The 18,130-nt window shown below is 36.7% G+C and overlaps 1 protein-coding gene across 1 annotated transcript in view; it reads left to right on the top strand.

Moving 5' to 3' along the window:
* The window catches only part of LOC105516431, a 43,337-nt gene extending 28,554 nt beyond the window's left edge, over positions 1-14,783 (top strand). Inside the window, exon 5 of the mRNA XM_011948639.1 lies at positions 14,402-14,783. Coding sequence (XP_011804029.1) covers positions 14,402-14,715 — 314 coding nt within the window. The 3' untranslated portion in view covers positions 14,716-14,783. The remainder of the gene's footprint in view (positions 1-14,401) is intronic.
* The last annotated feature ends 3,347 nt before the right edge of the window (positions 14,784-18,130 follow it).

Below are 18,130 nucleotides of genomic sequence, written 5' to 3'. Positions count from 1 at the left end.
TTTACGCCATTCTCCTGCCTCAGCCTCCTGAGTAGCTGGGACTACAGGCGCCCGCCACCACGCCCAGCTAGTTTTTTTGTATTTTTAGTCGAAACAGGATTCAACGGTGTTAGCCAGGATGGTTTCGATCTCCTGACCTCGTGATCCACCCGCCTCGGCCTCCTAAAGTACTGGGATTACAGGCGTGAGCCACTGCTCCTGGCCAAAAATATCAATCTTAATAGTAACAAAGTTTAATCAAAGTGTGTAGTTATAGACTGCTATTTCATAAAATTAGTGTTACTTCCGTACATAGGGATAATTTCTCATCCTGTTACAGTAGGAAGGTTATAAAACAAACAGGCATACATTACATATTTGTTGACAAATTTATAGAAGATTGTATTCGTCGGTTTTCACACTGCTATAAAGAAATACCTGAGACTGGGAGATTTACAAAGAAAAGAAGTTTAATTGATTCACAGTTCACATGACTGGAGAGGCCTCAGGAAACTTAGGAACATGGCGGAAGGGAAAGCAGGGCACATCTTACCTGGTGACAGGAGACAGAGAGAGCCGAGTGTGGGGGGAGGAGAGAGAGAGGAGAGAGAGAGAGAGAGAGAGAATGAGAGAGAATGAGAGAGAATAAGAGAGAGAGAGGGCGCAAGTGGGGAACTACCACACACTTTTAAACCACCAGATCTTGTGAGAACTCACTCTGTCCGCCCCCCTGATTCAATCACCTCCCACCAGGCCTCTCCCCTGACAAGTGAGAATTACAATTGGAAATGATATTTCAGTGGAGACAAAGAGCCAAATCATATCAAAGGTGTTATTTTGTTTTTGTTTTGTTTTATTTCATTTGACATAATGTGGGAAAAAACAATTTTGAAATCCTTAGGCACCGATTCTTAATAAGATATTAATTCTATCAATCCAGGGTTTTCCAAAGAGACAGAATCAATAGGCTACATATATATATATAGAGAGAGATATTAATAGATAGAGGTATAGACATAGATACTTGAGCGGGATTTTATTAAAGGAATTAGCTCGTGCGATTATGGGGATTGAGAAGTTCCATGACAAGCCCTGGGATGGAGACCCTGGGATGCTGTAGCATGGCTCAGTCCAAGTCTGAAGGCCTCAGAACAAAGGAACCGGATGGTGTAGTTCTCTGTCTAACCCTGAAAGCCTGAGAATCTGGAGGTGGCAGGGAGCATGTATATTGGTGTCAGTCCTAGAATCCCACGGCTGGTGAACCTAAAGTTTTGATGTCCAAGACAGAAGAGTATGTCTCAGCTCTTGGAAAGAGAGACCTATTTGCCTTTTCTGGTTTTGCTGTAGTCCAGCCCCCAGCTGACTGAATAGTATCTGCCCACATTGACAGCAGATCTTTCCCACTTAATCCACTCAGATGAACATGCTAATTTCTTCTGGAAACACCTTCCCTCCAGGAATTATCTAATCCAGTCAAGTTGACATCTAAAATTAGCTATCACAAGAATATTTGCCTGTCACTACTAATTCTATACTATACCATTACTAGTTCTACTATTAATTTGATGTCAACGCAGTACAAAGTGAAGCTTAGATTTTGGTTGTTTAACAAATATAATTGAGATACTAAAATAGCTTAGAAACTTCAAGCAAGGAAAACATGTTTAGGTCCTAATATGTCTAGTTTCAGTGTCAGACTGAATTGGGCTTAAAATCCAACTCTACCATGTCATAGTCATATTATATTTTCGAGATACAGCTAGTTGATATTGGAATCCCACCTAGAATCTAAGGATTCCTGTTTAGGTCAGTATTTCATGAAAGGTGAAAAAGTAGTTCTTGCAGACTGAGAGATCTTACATTTCTACCTCAAAAACTGGTAGTCAAAATAAATGAAAATAAATGACTCATGTGAAATGCTTTGTTTAATAATATCATTACCACAAATAGGCTGCCGACACTCATTAAATTAGGCTATTATGAAATATCATATTTGCATATTTGCATATCCTTCCAGATCTCCCTTCTAAAATGTTATTTTTCAAAGTGACCACATGGTGGCAGACTTCAACCAAACAAGGACGGTGTTTCTTAAAAACCCTTTGTCAATGTTATTTTAAGCGATTTGTAAAAGCCAAAAGTTTACAAAATTAAATCCAGGAGAGGCACTACGTTTTACACGTTTATAGTCTCAGAACATAAACTTAGAATTTTATGTACTAAGACAGAGTTCTATTTTGACATCAGTGAAGAGCTCTTTCTTATGTTCCAAAGATTGTTCTATAGGGTGGAAGAGGACACAACTTTCTTCTCACTGGATGGCTTTTCTCTTCTGAACCTCTTCTTTTTGACCAAGTGAAAAAAAGTTCTACCTAACTGGAAAAATCTATTAAGAACATGAATATCGTGGTCCCACTGGTAAAAGTTTGTAGCTTCTCTGTTGGCTTTACTACTTTCTTGAATGACCTTGGGCAAATTTCTTAATGCTCCTTGCCTCAATTTTCTTTTCTGTAAGGTGCCAATAATAAAACCAATTCCTCCAGAGGTTTCCTGTGAGAATTGAATATGCCTGCAGAGCACGTGGAAGAGGACTTGCACATAAGAAACATGCAGCACACACTGTTGTTGTGATTACTATCCTTTATCATTAACAAAATAAAAGTGAACAATGAAGTGTTGTGAAGTTTATCCTTTATATTTGAAAACTGGGGAAAAAATAATCACAGAGTAAGTTTAATTTGCAAAATTTTGGGAATAGTGCAGTATACCTGGAAACTGTAAACCAGCACATATTCCTTTCCCTTCCCAGGTGTCCTTCCACCCTTCTTTTCTTTGTTCATACCCCTTCCCCAGGGAAATCCCCATGAACACACACATATACATACACAATCACAGGAGCTGAAAGTACAGTAATCTAGGTAATACTACATCTGGAAATGACAAGAAATGAGCATGACATGGTGAGAATTCTTCAAAGAGAGTTATAGCATAGAGATAATTATGTGTCCAAGATAAAAATTAAAAAATGGTTGAAAAAATACCACTGTATCAAATTCTCACTATTCTCCTCTTTCACACAATGCTCCCAGGGTAGAAGGAGAGATGCAGAGGACTATTTGCACATGGAACTAGTATTTAGAATTATGTTTCTCAGAATTGAATATAAGGGTAAAAGATGATAGTTGTTGGGGTCAGAATTTATGGAGGAAAGAGCCACAAAAATAATGACCATTAAGGGCCGGGTGCAGTGGCTCATGCCTGTACTAGCAACACTTTGGGAGACTGAGGCGGGCGGATCACGAGGTCAGGAGATTGAGACCATTCTGGCTAACACAGCGAAACCCCGTCTCTACTAAAAATACAAAAAATTAGCTGGGTGTGGTGGTGCACGTCTATAGTCCCAGCTACTTGTGAGGCTGAGGCAGGAGAATCACTTGAATCTAGGAGACAGAGCTTGCAGTGAGCTGAGATCGCACCACTGCACTCCAGCCTGGGTGACAGAGAGAGACTCCGTCTCTGGGTGGAAAAAAAAGGAACGAGACTACCAGTTGAAATTGTACATCTTCTTCAGCTTTTCTTATTGAACCAAAGAAGGACATGAACAAAAGTCAAAACATTCAAATTAAAATGGCTACAAGCTCATCACTTATTTCTGAGGAGTGCTAGCAGAAAGCAGCTTTATTCTTTTTCACATTTGCTCATTTCCTAACACCATCTGCCGTCTACTATCTCCTGGCTAATTTGGATACAGTCTTGATGAGTTGTAGAGGTTTGGGTCTTTTCAGGTCTACTCCAGTCTAATGTTGGAGTTCTAATTTAAGCGTTTCTGTCTTCACCTTGGGGTTGCCTCAAATGTGAATACTGACAGTGCGTGAATGGATTGTGGTTCAACTTCTCTTTCCTTCGTTCCACCCTATTTGTGCTACTCCATCTCCTTCATTACAGAGAAATAGATTTGTTTATTTCTTCCCTTCTTCATACATTTACTTATCCATTTATTCATACAAAAAACATCTGTGAGGTTATATTGCATTTTAGTAACTAGGAAGTGCTGTGAATGTGTGTCTGTGAATGTAGTTTGAAAAAAATACACAAATTATGGTTTAATGATAATAGTATGATTTAGAGAAAGTTACTAGAAAATATGAGAGATTGAAAATGGGAGATATGGGAGAAGTTAATATAGTACTTTCATACGTGTTATCTACAGCACAATGAAATAAAATATAACAATTCCTATATGTCAAACAATTATATAAAATAACAATAGAAACATTTCCTACAATTGAAACTCTAAAAACTAATTATGTGGCACAGATGAATTAAGGTGGATGTATAAAGACCACATCAATTTACTTGGGGTTCTAGCATTTAACAAATTATTACTGAAAACTGAAAATAAAATAGCCTAGAGTAGCAGTCCCCAAACTTATTGGCACCAGGGACTGGCTTCATAGAAGAGAATTTTTCCAAGGACCCGAGGTTAGTGAGAAATGGTTTTGGGATGTTTCAAGGGCATTACATTTATTGTGCACTTTATTATTATTACATTGTAATATATAATAAATAATTATACAACTCATGATAATATAGAATCAGTGGAAGCCTGAGTTTGTCTTTCTGCAACTAGACGGTCCCATCTGGGGGTGATGGGAGATAGTGTCACCCGAAGTGTGTTGTTTATGTCCAGTCCACTGGACATTTTGGTTGCTGTCACTGCTGAAAACCCTTCTTCACAAAGATAGCATGCTGGAAGTGAAAGCAGACCTTTCAGTGGTTTTGTAGTAATGTCAGGATATTCCACCTTGACTTTAATCCAGAGACTACAAAGATTTGAAGTTTCTTAAACATACTTTTAAGGCCAGCGTCATTTGTGATCTCCAGCAGTTGATCCTCTTCTAGCAGGGTCAAAGTTGATTCACCTGGCTTATTCACAACTGGGTGGCGGATCCATTCCTGCCCGTTCTGGGTCTTTTGTGCTTGCAAAGTAATGCTCAAACTCTTTTGAAAGTTGAGATAGGTGATCGAGCACCAGCTGGAAGAAAGAAGACCCTGGCTCAGTCTCTTTCCAAATCTCTGCTAATGTTTGAGACCTGTCAGAAATCCCAATGTTCACTCATTGCCCACATAATTCCAGTTTGGCTTTGCATGCAGTCACTTTGTCTGCCAACTTGAACACAGTTGTCATTCTCCCCTGAAGTGACACACTGAGTTTGTTGGGCAGGTTGAATATGTCACATAAGTAAGCAAATTGTACAGCCTATTCTGTGTCACTAAAATGTGCCGCCAGTGCTGACTGTTTTTCTAAAATAAATATCTGAAGTGGCTTTCATAACCCAAATATTCTGGCTGGTGAACTTCAGAAAGCCATCTTCCTTCTGTGTATAAGAGGTGTGTGTGCTCTGTACAGAACTGTGTGAACAGATGTGAGTTAAGGGCATGTACTTTAATGTGGTTGACAATTTTAATCACATCCTGCAAAACGTTGTTAAGTTCAGGTGACATGTTTCAGTTAGCCAGCATTTCTCTATGGATGACACAGTGTGCAGATTCACATTCAGAAGTGACCTCTTTGACTCGAGTAGTGAAACCCAGAAAACCGTCCAGTCATGGCAGCCACTCCATCCATGCATATACTGATACAAAATGACCAATTCAGTTTTCATGACATGTAGTCATTCAAAGATGTGAACAATTCTTCATCTGTGGTGTTGGCTGGCAACAAAAGCACACACAATGTATCCTCATGCACATTCTCCTGAAAAATGTATCCTAAGAAAACAAGCATTGTTGCCTGTTGTCAACATCAGTAGACTTGCCAACCTGGATGTTGTACCATGGTGACTTAGTCCTCTCTAACAATTGTGCCTCAACATCCTCTGCTATTTAATCAATTTGTCTAGTTATGGTGCTAGCCAAAAGAGGAACATATGCCACTTTTGATTTGGAGTTTTTTTAAAAGTTCACAACAAATGTTCTTAGCAGCAGACAGGATCAACTCTTCACCAATAGTAAAGGACTTACTAGCTTTAGCAATGCTAAAGCTAAAGCTAAGAATGATGCTGTCAGGGCAGACACATTGGATGAAGTGGTAGCCTTCAAGAATTGCTTCTATTCTTTGCGTCCATATTTTTTTCTCTTCTGAAAAACTCCAAAGGCTTGTGTTTAAGTGCAGCATGCTTGGTCTCCATGTGGCAAAGCAGTTTTGAAGGTTTCATGGCTTTGTTGGATAGCCTGTCACTATATATTATACAAAGTGGGCTTGGATAATATGAATCAACTGTTGCAATGAACCTGTAATTTAAGTAGAACTCTTGGTATTTTCCTTTACATGAAGCTTTTTTGTTGTCGTTGTTGGCAGCCTTACAGTCTTCTGTTGTCTCCTCATTGGGTCTTTGCCATTTTTCAAAGAAGCTCTCCAGCGACATTTGTTTTTTACTCATTTTAGCTATGGGTGGCTTGTGGGCTTACCAAAGCTGTGTCTGAGACAAGTGCGCAGTGCGGTAAAGAGGTGCAGGAGGAAATGATAAATAAAATAATGGGTGGGCCACGCGCTGACTAAAGTAAGTATCGGATTCTGACTTAAAGCCTGCACCAGAGGCAGCTTAATTGTCACTTGTCACTCACTGATAGGGTTTTGGTATGAGTCTAAGAGCAATTGATTTATTTTGGTCTCTGTGCATTCAAACCTCTCTGCCAATGTTAACTTCTATTTGCAGCCGCTCCCGAGCACTGGCATCACTTCCTCAGCTCTGCCTCAGATCACCAGGCAGTAGATTCTCACAGGGCGCATACAACCTAGATCCCTCACAAGCGCAGTTCACAATAGTGTCCGCAGTCCTATGAGAACGGAATGCTGTCACTGATCCGATGGAAGATGTAGCTTGGGCGGTAATGTGAGCAATGGCGAGTGGCTGTAAACACAGATGAAGCTTTGCTGGCTCACTCACAGCTCACCTCCTTCGGTGTGTCCAGGTTCTAAACAGTCTATGGATGGATGGTGGTCTGTGGCCTGGGGGTTGGCGACATCTGCCCTAGAGTATGAAATGTTTGTCTTCTTTCCCTTAACACACTTTACTAAAAATTCACCATTATGTAGTTTTAAAAATATGTTGCTTTCTTTATTTAAATTCTTATTCAAGTATCAAATATCATGTGATTACATCTCATAATATGTTGTGGTAGTCTACTGCTAGTCTAGATTTGATCATTTGCCAATCAAATGTATTTTCTCTAACCAGCTGTCACTTCTTCCTTACATATGCGTCGAACAATCACATCTTTCGTGTCATTGCACTCACCGACCCAATTCAGACTCATTGTCTTACACAGTGATTATTACAAGAGGTTAACTTTGAAAGTTGGGAGTACAGTGTTAGAACTTCTATTAATTTTAATTTTATCCTTTGAAGATGTGTATGATTTGTTTTATAATATGTTTTTAGATGATAAAAGTCACTAGAGAAGCAACTACAACTTAAGCAACTAAACAGTTACTGTATAAAAACAGTTATTCCTGAGGAGTGCTAGCAGAAAGCAGCTTTGTTCTTTTTCACATCTGCTCATTTCCTAACACTATCTGCAGTCTACTATCTCCTCAGTAATTTGGATAAAATCTTGATGAGTTGTAGAGGTTTGAGTATTTTCAGGTCTACTCCAGTCTAATATTGGAGTTCTTCTCATTTAAAGCATTTTTCAGTTTTCACCTTGGGACTGCCTCAAATGTGCATACACTGACAGTGGAGTGAATGGATTGTGGTTCAACTTCTCTCTCCTTCATTCCACCCTATTTGTGCTACTCCATCTCCTTCAGGTTTGGACAGTATGAAGTAGCAGCAGTGAAGTCCTGAGTGGCCCAAATCTAATCAGAGGTGACAGATTGCCAAGATCTCCTCTTTCTCTGAGTTCCCAAGAGACCCTGTGCTTTCGGCTTCCAGCTGAGGTCCTCTCTGTGGTGCTGCCTTTGCCAGCTGCCCTCTTAGAACCCCCCGGCCCACTATTGCACTCAATGTTCACCTTCACACGCTCTGTGCTGAGGTCACTTCCTTCAGGTCAGGATAATGTTTTTATGCATCCTATTGAAGGATGCTTGCTTTCCTCCAGGTGTCCATAGATAATGCATCGAGATGAGAGCATAAGTTCGGCCCTCTGTTGGTGGAAGTGCAGCTCAATCTACACTCACTATAGAAACAACCTCTTCGTCTCTTAATCAAATTTTAGAGCACACACATCAATCTCTGCATCTTACTCAGTCTTTGGTGAAGAGGAGCACCACACTTCTCTCTATTGTGGAGTGGGTAGGAAACTGGGTAAGGCATTCTATAAAGAGCTTTTCAGAATTTGACTTTAGATTCACCCCTTGTCTTCTCTTTCTAGGCTTGGTGTAGGTAATGGGCTAATGCTGACAAAAACAGTTTCACAATGTTCTGAGTAGGTAGTCTACTATCTCACATTAGAATAGGAAAGTTTCATTTTGAGGGTTAATTATATTCATCTCAGCTTTTGGAACTATGGTGAAATTCTATTACTATGGAAATGTCACATCTAAACCTAATGTAGCATATTTGTATTTTATTAAAATGAAAGTGATGTGCAATAAAACAAATATTAGATCACTGATGTCAGAGTTAAAATATAAACCTTATGGTAGGTCTAGGTTTGAATTTAGGATGAGATTAGTATTATCTGATCCCCTGTAATGATGGGACCAGTACTATCTGTGTGACCTGGGCAAGTTACTTAATTTTTTTAAGTTTAATTTTCATTTTCTTTTTGAAAGAATAATAACAAAATTGTCTTACATGTTAAATTGTATAGGATTAAATGAGAAAACACATAATGTTATCATTAAGTGCTTAACACACTGTCTATCACAGTAAGTACATTTAATAAACAGTAGTTGAAAACATCACATTTCATTATTCTTCTGCAACCATGCTCTCATTCCTCAACCTGGTCACATCCAATTGAGGTCAAATTGATGCTCCAAACATCCTACATTTGTCACATGCTTAGCTTACTTAGGAATTAGCAATGCCTCCTTGGCCTAGTAAAGAGCAAATGTTTTTGTCCTAAGAGTCAATACTGTCCAAAATTTCTATCAAATCCTCCACCTAATTATATTTTTATCCAAAAGCTGCCTACTCTAGCCTGTTTACAACCAACCATGTATAGCTCACCCACAAATAACATAGGTTTGTACTATGGAGGTCAACTTATATACAGATTTTCTTATGCTTCTGCCACTCCTGAGAGAGAAAGATCAACCCCTCCTTCTCCTCCTTCTCAGCCCACTCAACTGAAAACAGTGACGATCCACTTCAACTTAATAAGTTGTAAATATATTTTGTCTTCTTTATAGTTTTCTTTAAAAAAATTCATTTCTCTAGCTTACTTCATTGTAAGAATACAGCATATAATATAACACACAACATAGGTATTAATAGACTATATATGGTATCAATAAGTCTTCTGGTAAACAATAGACCATAAGTAGTTAAGTTTGGGGGAGTGAAAATTTATTCTCAGATTTTTTGACTGTGAGGGGGAGTCCATGCTTCTAACCTCTGTATTGTTGAAAGGTCAACTCTGCATTTCTTTCTTTCTGACTTTACTTATAGTGTTTTTCCTACCAAGATCATTCTTTCTTCTCTTTAATTATCAAAATTCTACCCCTTTTAAAGCCCAAATTTAAGCCCATGAATTTTATCTGATATTTCAAACCTGTTGTATTCTTAAACTTCTTTCTTTAATGACATACTTTTTTTCTCTTTTGATTGTCAGGCCATCCAAGTTGGCTCATCCCTTTCTTGCAGACTTGGGTGAGATACACTCCTAGGAGTGGAGCCGGCCCAGAGGAGCCACATAATGCAACCCAGAATTGTGGGAAGTTGTGTTCTGATGGACCTTAACCACTAGGAAATAGGAGATACATCCCACACCTTTTCTCTTACTTGTATACTCCTCTGAGGAGGATATACCTCACGACCCTTTTAGCAATGTTACTTGTGTTGTATGAATCTGCCTGTGAACGACCCGCTGTGTCCCTTCAGGGGTTGCCTTGAAGAAGGGGCCGGTACATTAATGCTTCATATCACAATGTACAGCATTTCATCTTTCTATGCCTTGTTCTTTTTTTAAACATTTTTCATCATCCTTAAATTCCTGGGACTGTGCCTCCCATATAAAAGGTCATCATCTAATCTAAATCTCCTGGTCTACTTTCTAAAGGACCTAGGCCTAGACATCTGAAAAGTTTCTTTTTCCACATAATGTGTAAAATTATACAATATCTACAATACTCATTCAACAATATTCATTTTTTATTCTTTGATCTCATAGTATTGTTATTAAACTTTTTTAAATGCCTCCATAAACCAGTTAGATGATGTTTTATTTATGAGAAGACTCCACATTCTTTTCTTTAATTTTATTCTATTGTCTAGTAACATGTCTAATAAGGATGCCCACTATAGACTTTTGATAAGAAATACATGAATAAGAGACCCTGTTTACATTCATTCAGTTATGTAAGTATTTCGTGTTAGACATAGAAAATGTTCCATAAACATTTTATTTCACAGTCAAGGAGTTATTTCTCTTTGTTTATAGATTTAAAATTATTATAGATTTGTAAGGATCAAATATTCTTAAAAACGAAGGAAAACACCTTCATATAAACCATATTTTTATTTCCCTCATTCTTATTTTCTCAGGGCTTCCAAAATGAATCAGCAAAATTTTCAAAGGTAACATTTAGCAAATAATGGTAGTAAACCAGGAATAGAAGGCTTATATTTGTCTGTAATTGAAAAATGAGACCCGTAGCAAGGCAAATAAAGCAAGCAAGCAAACTATAAGGCACTTTAAACATTTCTAGTATTATTTTTACATTTTACATTGTTGCAGGCTGACTTTGTAAATTCTGGAAAGTTGTAAAAGACAAAGAGAAATCTTGTATAAAACTTTGGGATTGTATAAACTCAGTGAATATGCGTTATTGTGTTGGGCAGTTGATATTTTGACAGTTTGTAGGTTACTATTTAGAAATGTTTATCCTCTTATAAGTATTAACCTTGGGACGTATCTGAGAAATAACCTAATTTAACCTACACAGGAAGCACCTTAGGCAGAGAAAAGGAAAGTGTTACCTCAAAAGCTTTCATCTACTAAGTGGAAGAATTGACTTTGGAATTTAAAAATTCTGAATTTTGGTACAGTGTCCTTAAACGACATCATTATTTCACAATTGTTTAATTAAAATTAAATGAATGTTACATTTTCCATTATTGTATCATTATATCATTTTACAACTAGCAGTATCTTTAAAAATCATATAATGCAAATTTGGAGTTGGGGGTACCAAATTTTACAAATGAGACCTAGAAAATGTAAACAAATACCCTCTTGAGAGGCTATTTTAAAGCAATGAGAAACTCTTTAGATAAATTATTATAACGATAAACATTTATTTTTAAATTTAATATTTGAAAGATGTATTTCATAAGGCAAGATCACCACAAGATATGGAATACTCTTGGGTATTAACTTGTAATTTAGTTTCAAGCAATTAATTTAGTGAATATGTTATGTATATAGTGTCTTATGTATCATCAATAGAAAATCAATTCAGTAGTCGTTTAATAAATATTTACTCTGTTTAAATTACTGAGCTATATACCACATAGATGAGTGGTGAAAAAATTATGGGAAAATATGAAGAGAATTGAATGATTCTACCTATAGTGTTACTATCAAAATACTAAAAGACTATACCAGAGGCTTAGAAATAAGTTTGATTTATTGGAATAGAAAATGAGGTGAAAAGAACAAATAGAGAACAATCTTTGTAACAGAATATTTGAAACTAGAATGATATCTCAGTTGATAGCTTCTCAATGGTCTCTTTACAGTTAATAAATTATATTTTATACAACAGTTTCAGGTTCGTAGAAATATTAAACAGAAAATACAGGAAGTTTCCATACACTCACTGCCCTACACACTCACAGCCTCCCTGCAGAAACGTTCTGCCCCACAGTGCTACGCTTGTTACAATCAGTGAGTGTAAATTGACACAACAGGGTCACCTAGAGTCTATAGTTCACATTAGGGTTCATTCTCTGTATTGTACAGTGGTGTAGAGTCTATGGGTTTTGAAAATGTATAATGGCCTGTCTTTCCCACTGTAGCATCATACAGAATAGTTTTACTACCCCAAATATTCTCCGTGCTTTGCCTCTGTGTTCCTCTCTTCCCTCTAATTCTTGACAGCCACAGACATTTTTGCTGTCTCCATAGTTTTGACTTTACCAAATGTCATATAGTTAGAATCATACTGTATGTAACCTTTTCAGATTGTCTTCTTTCATTCAGTAATATGCATTTAAATTTTTTCTGTGTTCTTTCATGACTTATTAGCTCCTTTCTTTAGAGCTCTGCATGATACTTTATTTTCTAGATGTACCATAGTTTACTAATTCATTCACCTACTAAAGGATATATATATGATCATACATCATATATATATATAAAGGATATGTATGATTATATTATATATATGATTATATTATAAAGGATATATATATCTAATATATGTATCACATAGATATCTAATATATTAGAATCATATAATCATATATATATATTCTATGATTATATAATTCTAATATATTAGATACTACTAATTGCTAAGGAGAAAAAAACCCAAAGCAGGGAAAATAGTAGAAACTCTTGGTGGGGTATTACATTTAAATAATTTGGCTTTCAGTTAGTCTATTTGAATAATTAATAGATGGGTCAGAAAGGGCCTTACTAAAGAAAGGATATTTGAAAATTACCTGAAGAAACAGTCAAGAGAGTTTCTTCTGCAGCTATCTTGTGGAATATCAGATATCCGATTTATGAATATCTGGTAGAAGTGCAAAGGTCCTGAAGCTGGAGTGTGTCTGGCGTGTTCAAGGAACAACAAAGAAGCCAATGTGACTGGAGTGTAATCAACAGGAAGAAATGGAGTAGAGATGAAGTCAGAGAGCTAATGGAGTGATAGGAGATGAATCATATAGGACCTTGTAGTTCATAGTAAGAACTTTGGATTTCATCTTCATTTTAGTCTTTTAGATTAATGTCCTTCAAACAAAACAAATATTACTAACGTTTAATTATTAGGTTATCCAGTGGAAAAAACAAAGCCAATAGCCAACAGAATGAATGGATAGATACAGGATAGATGATAGATAGATAGATAGATAGATAGATAGATAGATAGATAGATAGATAGATGGATGATAGATAGATAGATAATGAGTTTGCTAGTGCAATTATGCAGGTTGACAGTTCCCAGAATCTGCAGCCAAAATGCTGGAATTCCAAGAGAGTTGATGATTTAGTTCAGTCTAATGGCCTTAAGGCTCAAGACCCAGGGCGAACCATTTGTTTAGTTCAAATCTGAAGGCAGGAAAACACAATTTCCCAGTTCAAAGGCAATCAGACAGAATGAATTCTTTATTACTCAGCGTTGCTGTTCTAATCAGGCCTTCAACTCATTTTGGGAGAGGTAATCTGTTTTACTAAGTCTACTGATTTAAGTGTTAATCTCATCCAGAAATGCCCTCATAGATACATCCAAAACAATGTTTGTCCCATGATCTATTTAATTTGGCGAATAAAATTAACCAACACAAGTGTTAGTCCTTACATATATATTTTTATGTCTAAATTATTATTTAGAAGAAAGAAATGTGAACTAATTTCATCATTTTATAATTCTGGATAAAGACATTGTCTTAGTCTGTTTTGTGTTGCTGTAACAGAATTATGATATAATAGACTAAGTCATTTATAATGAAAAGAAATTTATTTATTAAAGTTTTAGAGGCTGAGAAGTTCAAGGCTGAAGAAGTTCTGTATCTTCTAAGGGTCTTCTTGGTGCATTATCCCATGGCAAAAGTAGAAAGGCCAACAGAGCATGAAAAATCAAGAGAGCAAGAAGGGTCTGAACTCACTCTTTAGTAACGGAGATGGGAACAGTAGACATTGCGGACTGCTTGAGAAAGGAGGGTAAGAGCGGAGCATGAATTGGAAGGCTATTAGGTACTATGTTCCCTATCTTGGTGGTGAGATTATTTATACATCAAGCCTTAGTGACAGGTAATTTATCCATGTAAAAACTTGCAAACATACACCCTGAATCTAAAATAAAATTAGAAAAGAAAAATATAAATAAATAAAAATTAAAAGATCAAAATATTTAAAATTAACTTCATTATATCTTGGATTATTGAGTTTCCTTGGAGGGGCACTAGAGCCAGCTGACAATGGCCTAAGAGCAATTGTGCATATTTCATTGCAACCTTGGGTTTAGGGTGTCATGATGGTCAATTAAAATCAGCCACAGTGGGAGCATTTATTGCTGTATAAACAGAACAGGAAGCAAAGTACCAGGCCAGCCACCCAAACCTTAGAAAGCTGGATGATACAGACCCTGTCCCCAGAGGGGCTGGTTCTGCTGTGAGTACTGATGCTTACCCAAAGAACCCACACCTTCGAGCCTATCACCAGAAAATCGACAGCAACCTAGATGAGCTGTCCATGGGACTGGGCCGTCTGAAGGACATAGCCCTGGGGATGCAGACAGAAATTGAGGAGCAAGATGACATTCTTGACTGGCTGACAACCAAAGTGGACAAGTTAGATGTCAACATAAAAAGCACAGAAAGAAAAGTTCGACAACTCTGAAGACAGAGAGATTTTTACTCTATTGTAATGAAAAGATTTAAAAGAGCTTTTTTTGAACTTCCAAAAAAAAAAAAAAATTGTTGTTGCTGTACAATGGACAAATGTAACAAATTAGGGCTCCTCCTATACCACAAAAGTTGATTCTTAAAAATTACTATGCATTATATTTTTGTATATATATTTTGTACTAAATAAACTAAAGAAATTGGTTACATTTAAAATCAAATCTTTTTAGTATAGCTTAAAATAATTAATCAATTTTATAATTTTAAGCAGTAAAAATGGAAATTTCTACCATGTGTGTTAGGTCCTATGCTTTTTGATCACCTTAAAAAACTCAGAAAGAAAAAGTGTATTAAATTAAATTCAAGGGATTGCATTTCTATTAAATAAATATATCATTGCAAACGATTATTCTAATTTGTGCCATATAGTAAATGCTTAATAATTTTGTAACAATATATTTTAGTTTTTAAATTTTTATTTATTTATATTTTTCTTTTCTAATTTTATTTTAGGTTCAGGGGTATGTTTGCAAGTTTCTTACATGAATCAATTGCTTGTCACTAAGGCTTGACGTATAAATAATCTCATTACCAATGTAGTGAGCATAGTACCTAATAGCCTTTCAACTCATGCCCCACTCTTACCTTCCTTTCTCAAGTAGTCCCCAGGGTCTATTTTTCCCATCTTTGTGTCCACATGTATTAAATGTTTAGTCCCCTTTTATAAGTGAAAATATGATATTTGGTTTTCTGTTCCTGCTTTAGTTACCTTAGAATAATGGCCTCTAGCTGCCTCCATATTGCTGCAAAGGACACGATTTCATTAGTTTTTGTGGTGTATATGTACCACATTTTCTTTATTGCGTCCAGCATGGATGTACATCTTGGTTAATTCTAGGTCTTTGCTATTGTGAATAGTGCTGCAATGAACATAGAAATGCATGTATCTTTTTGATAAAACAATCTATTCTCCTTTGGTTGTATAACCAATAGTGGAATTTCTGGGTTGAATAGTAATTGTGTTTTAAGCTCTCTGGGAAATCTTCATACTGCTTTCCATGGTGGCTAAACTAATTTACACTCCCACCAGCAGTGCATAATTGTTCTCTTTTCTGTACTACCTCACCAGCATCTGTTACTTTTTGATCTTTTAATAAAAGCCATTCTGACTGGTGTGAGATATTATCTCATTGTGGCTTTGGCTTGCATTTTTCTGATGATTAGTGTATTAGTCTGTTCTCACACTGCTATAAAGAACTACCTGAGACTGGGTAATTTACGGAGAAAAGAGGTTTAATTGACTTACAGGCTGTACAGGAAGCATGGTTGGGAAACCTCAGGAAACTTACAGTCATGGTGGAAGGTGAAAGGGAAGGAAGCACGTTGTACCATGGCAGAGCAGGAGAGAGAGAGCAAAGGGGGAAGTGCTACACACATTTAAACAACCAGATCTTGTGATAACTATCACAAGAACAGCAAGGGAAAATCTGCCCTTGCTGACCTCCCACCAGGTCCCTCTGCCAACATTGGGATTTATAATTCCACATGATATTTGGTTGGGGACACAGAGCCAAACCGTATCAATTAGTGATGATAAGTATTTTTTCACGTATTTCTTATCCACATGTATGTCTTTTTTGAGAAATGTCTGTTAATATAATTTGTCCGTATTTTTAATGGGATTATTTGTCTTTTGCTTATTGAAGTGCTTAATTACCTTATAGATTATGGATATTAGACCTTTGTCAGATGCAAAGTTTGGGAATATTTTTTCCTTTCTGTAGGTTGTCTGTTTACTCTGTCGGTAGTTTATTTTTCTGTGCAGAAGCCCTTTAGTTTAATTAGGTCTGACTCGTTAATTTTTGTTTTTGTTGCAATTGCTTTTGGGGGTTTAGTCATAATTCTTTGCTAAGGCCAATGTCCAGAATATTTCCCAGGTTTTCTTCCAGGATTCTTACAGATTTAGGTCTACCATTTAAGTATTTAATCCATCTTGAATTAACTTTTGTATATGGCGACAGAAATGGGTCAAGTTTCAGTCTTCTGCATATGGCTAGTCAGTTATCCCAGCAACATTTAATGAATAGAGACTCTTTTCATCATCGTTTGTTATTCTCCAGCACCTGGGGCCTCCTGGAGCCGAGGTGACAAAGCAGTTGAGAAGACAGCCCAGGTCAGGCACGCTGGAGAGACAAAGGCCCTGCCTTTTTTCACTAGAAGTAGCAGAATTAGGTATTATTATATTTGTAGTAAAAGAATGTAAAAATACAAAAAATAGCCAGGTGTGGTGGTGCTCACCTGTGGTCCCAGCTGCTTGTGAGGCTGAGGAGGGAAGATTGCTTGAGCCTGGGACGTTGAAGCTTCAGTGATCTGTTACCATGCCACTGAAGCCTGGGTGACAGAGTGAGATCCTGTCTCAAAAAAAAAAAAAAGAAAGAATGTTATGTAACTACCTCCTCCCCCTGTGTCCTTCCTGCCTAATACAAATTCTCAAGAAAAGTGTATATATTTACATATGAAGATACTGATTTGCATAAAATAATGTAAAATCGAATATACAAGAAAATAGCACATATTTCTAGTTATCTCTACATTTATACTTACATTGAAACACACACCCTATGCACACACACACATATATGTATTAATTGTAAATGGAATTATGCCATACTTAAAAAAAACTTTAAAAAATCTAATATAGCAGTAATTTTCCAGGTCAGTACATAAAGATACAACTCAGGATATATTTATAGGTTCACACAACCTTACCAGAAACCCTTGGGACTAGATGTTTTGAAATTCAGGGTTTTTTGAATGATAATATGATGCATGTGCTGCATGTTATTATAGCATTTCCAATTATGTCTTAGGTGGCACAGCCTAATCAAACACATTAATATTTGCACAGGGACCTGAATGCATAGTCACATTAAGGTAAAATAAATAGAGATTTTGTAAAGTCTCATGTCTGGCCAAGCTAGGTTTATCTCCAAATTAGTTAATGTTAGATTTGCAGAAGAGATTATAGATATTTATAATTTCCTGGCTTTTAAAAAGTGTGTTAATATAAAATATATGTAAAAAATGCACAAAAAAATGCTAGCCTGGATGAAGCAGAGAGGAAGTCAGTTCAAAATGCCATAGAGCTCTCTGGAATCCCAGAATCTCAGAAGTGGCATGACACTTCAGGCAAGTAAACAGTCTGCAGATGGATGATTTTATGCAACCTTTTTTTGTGACTCTATGACGCAAACAAGGCACAGAGCCACATTCAGCTTCTTGATCAAATCCTGACATGTACACACCACAAGCAGGCATTCTATACACCCAGGTGGTGTGGAGGGAGCTTTAAGAATGAGCTGAAAGATTTACCAGGTCATCTGAAGAAAACCAGCATGGGAATATTCTGT

Source organism: Colobus angolensis, unplaced genomic scaffold, assembly GCF_000951035.1.
Source record: "Colobus angolensis palliatus isolate OR3802 unplaced genomic scaffold, Cang.pa_1.0 Scaffold280, whole genome shotgun sequence".
In the NCBI taxonomy this organism is placed as follows: Eukaryota; Metazoa; Chordata; class Mammalia; order Primates; family Cercopithecidae; genus Colobus; species Colobus angolensis.
Note: the sequence above shows the minus strand (reverse complement) of the source record. Positions and strands in the feature narration are given on the sequence as shown.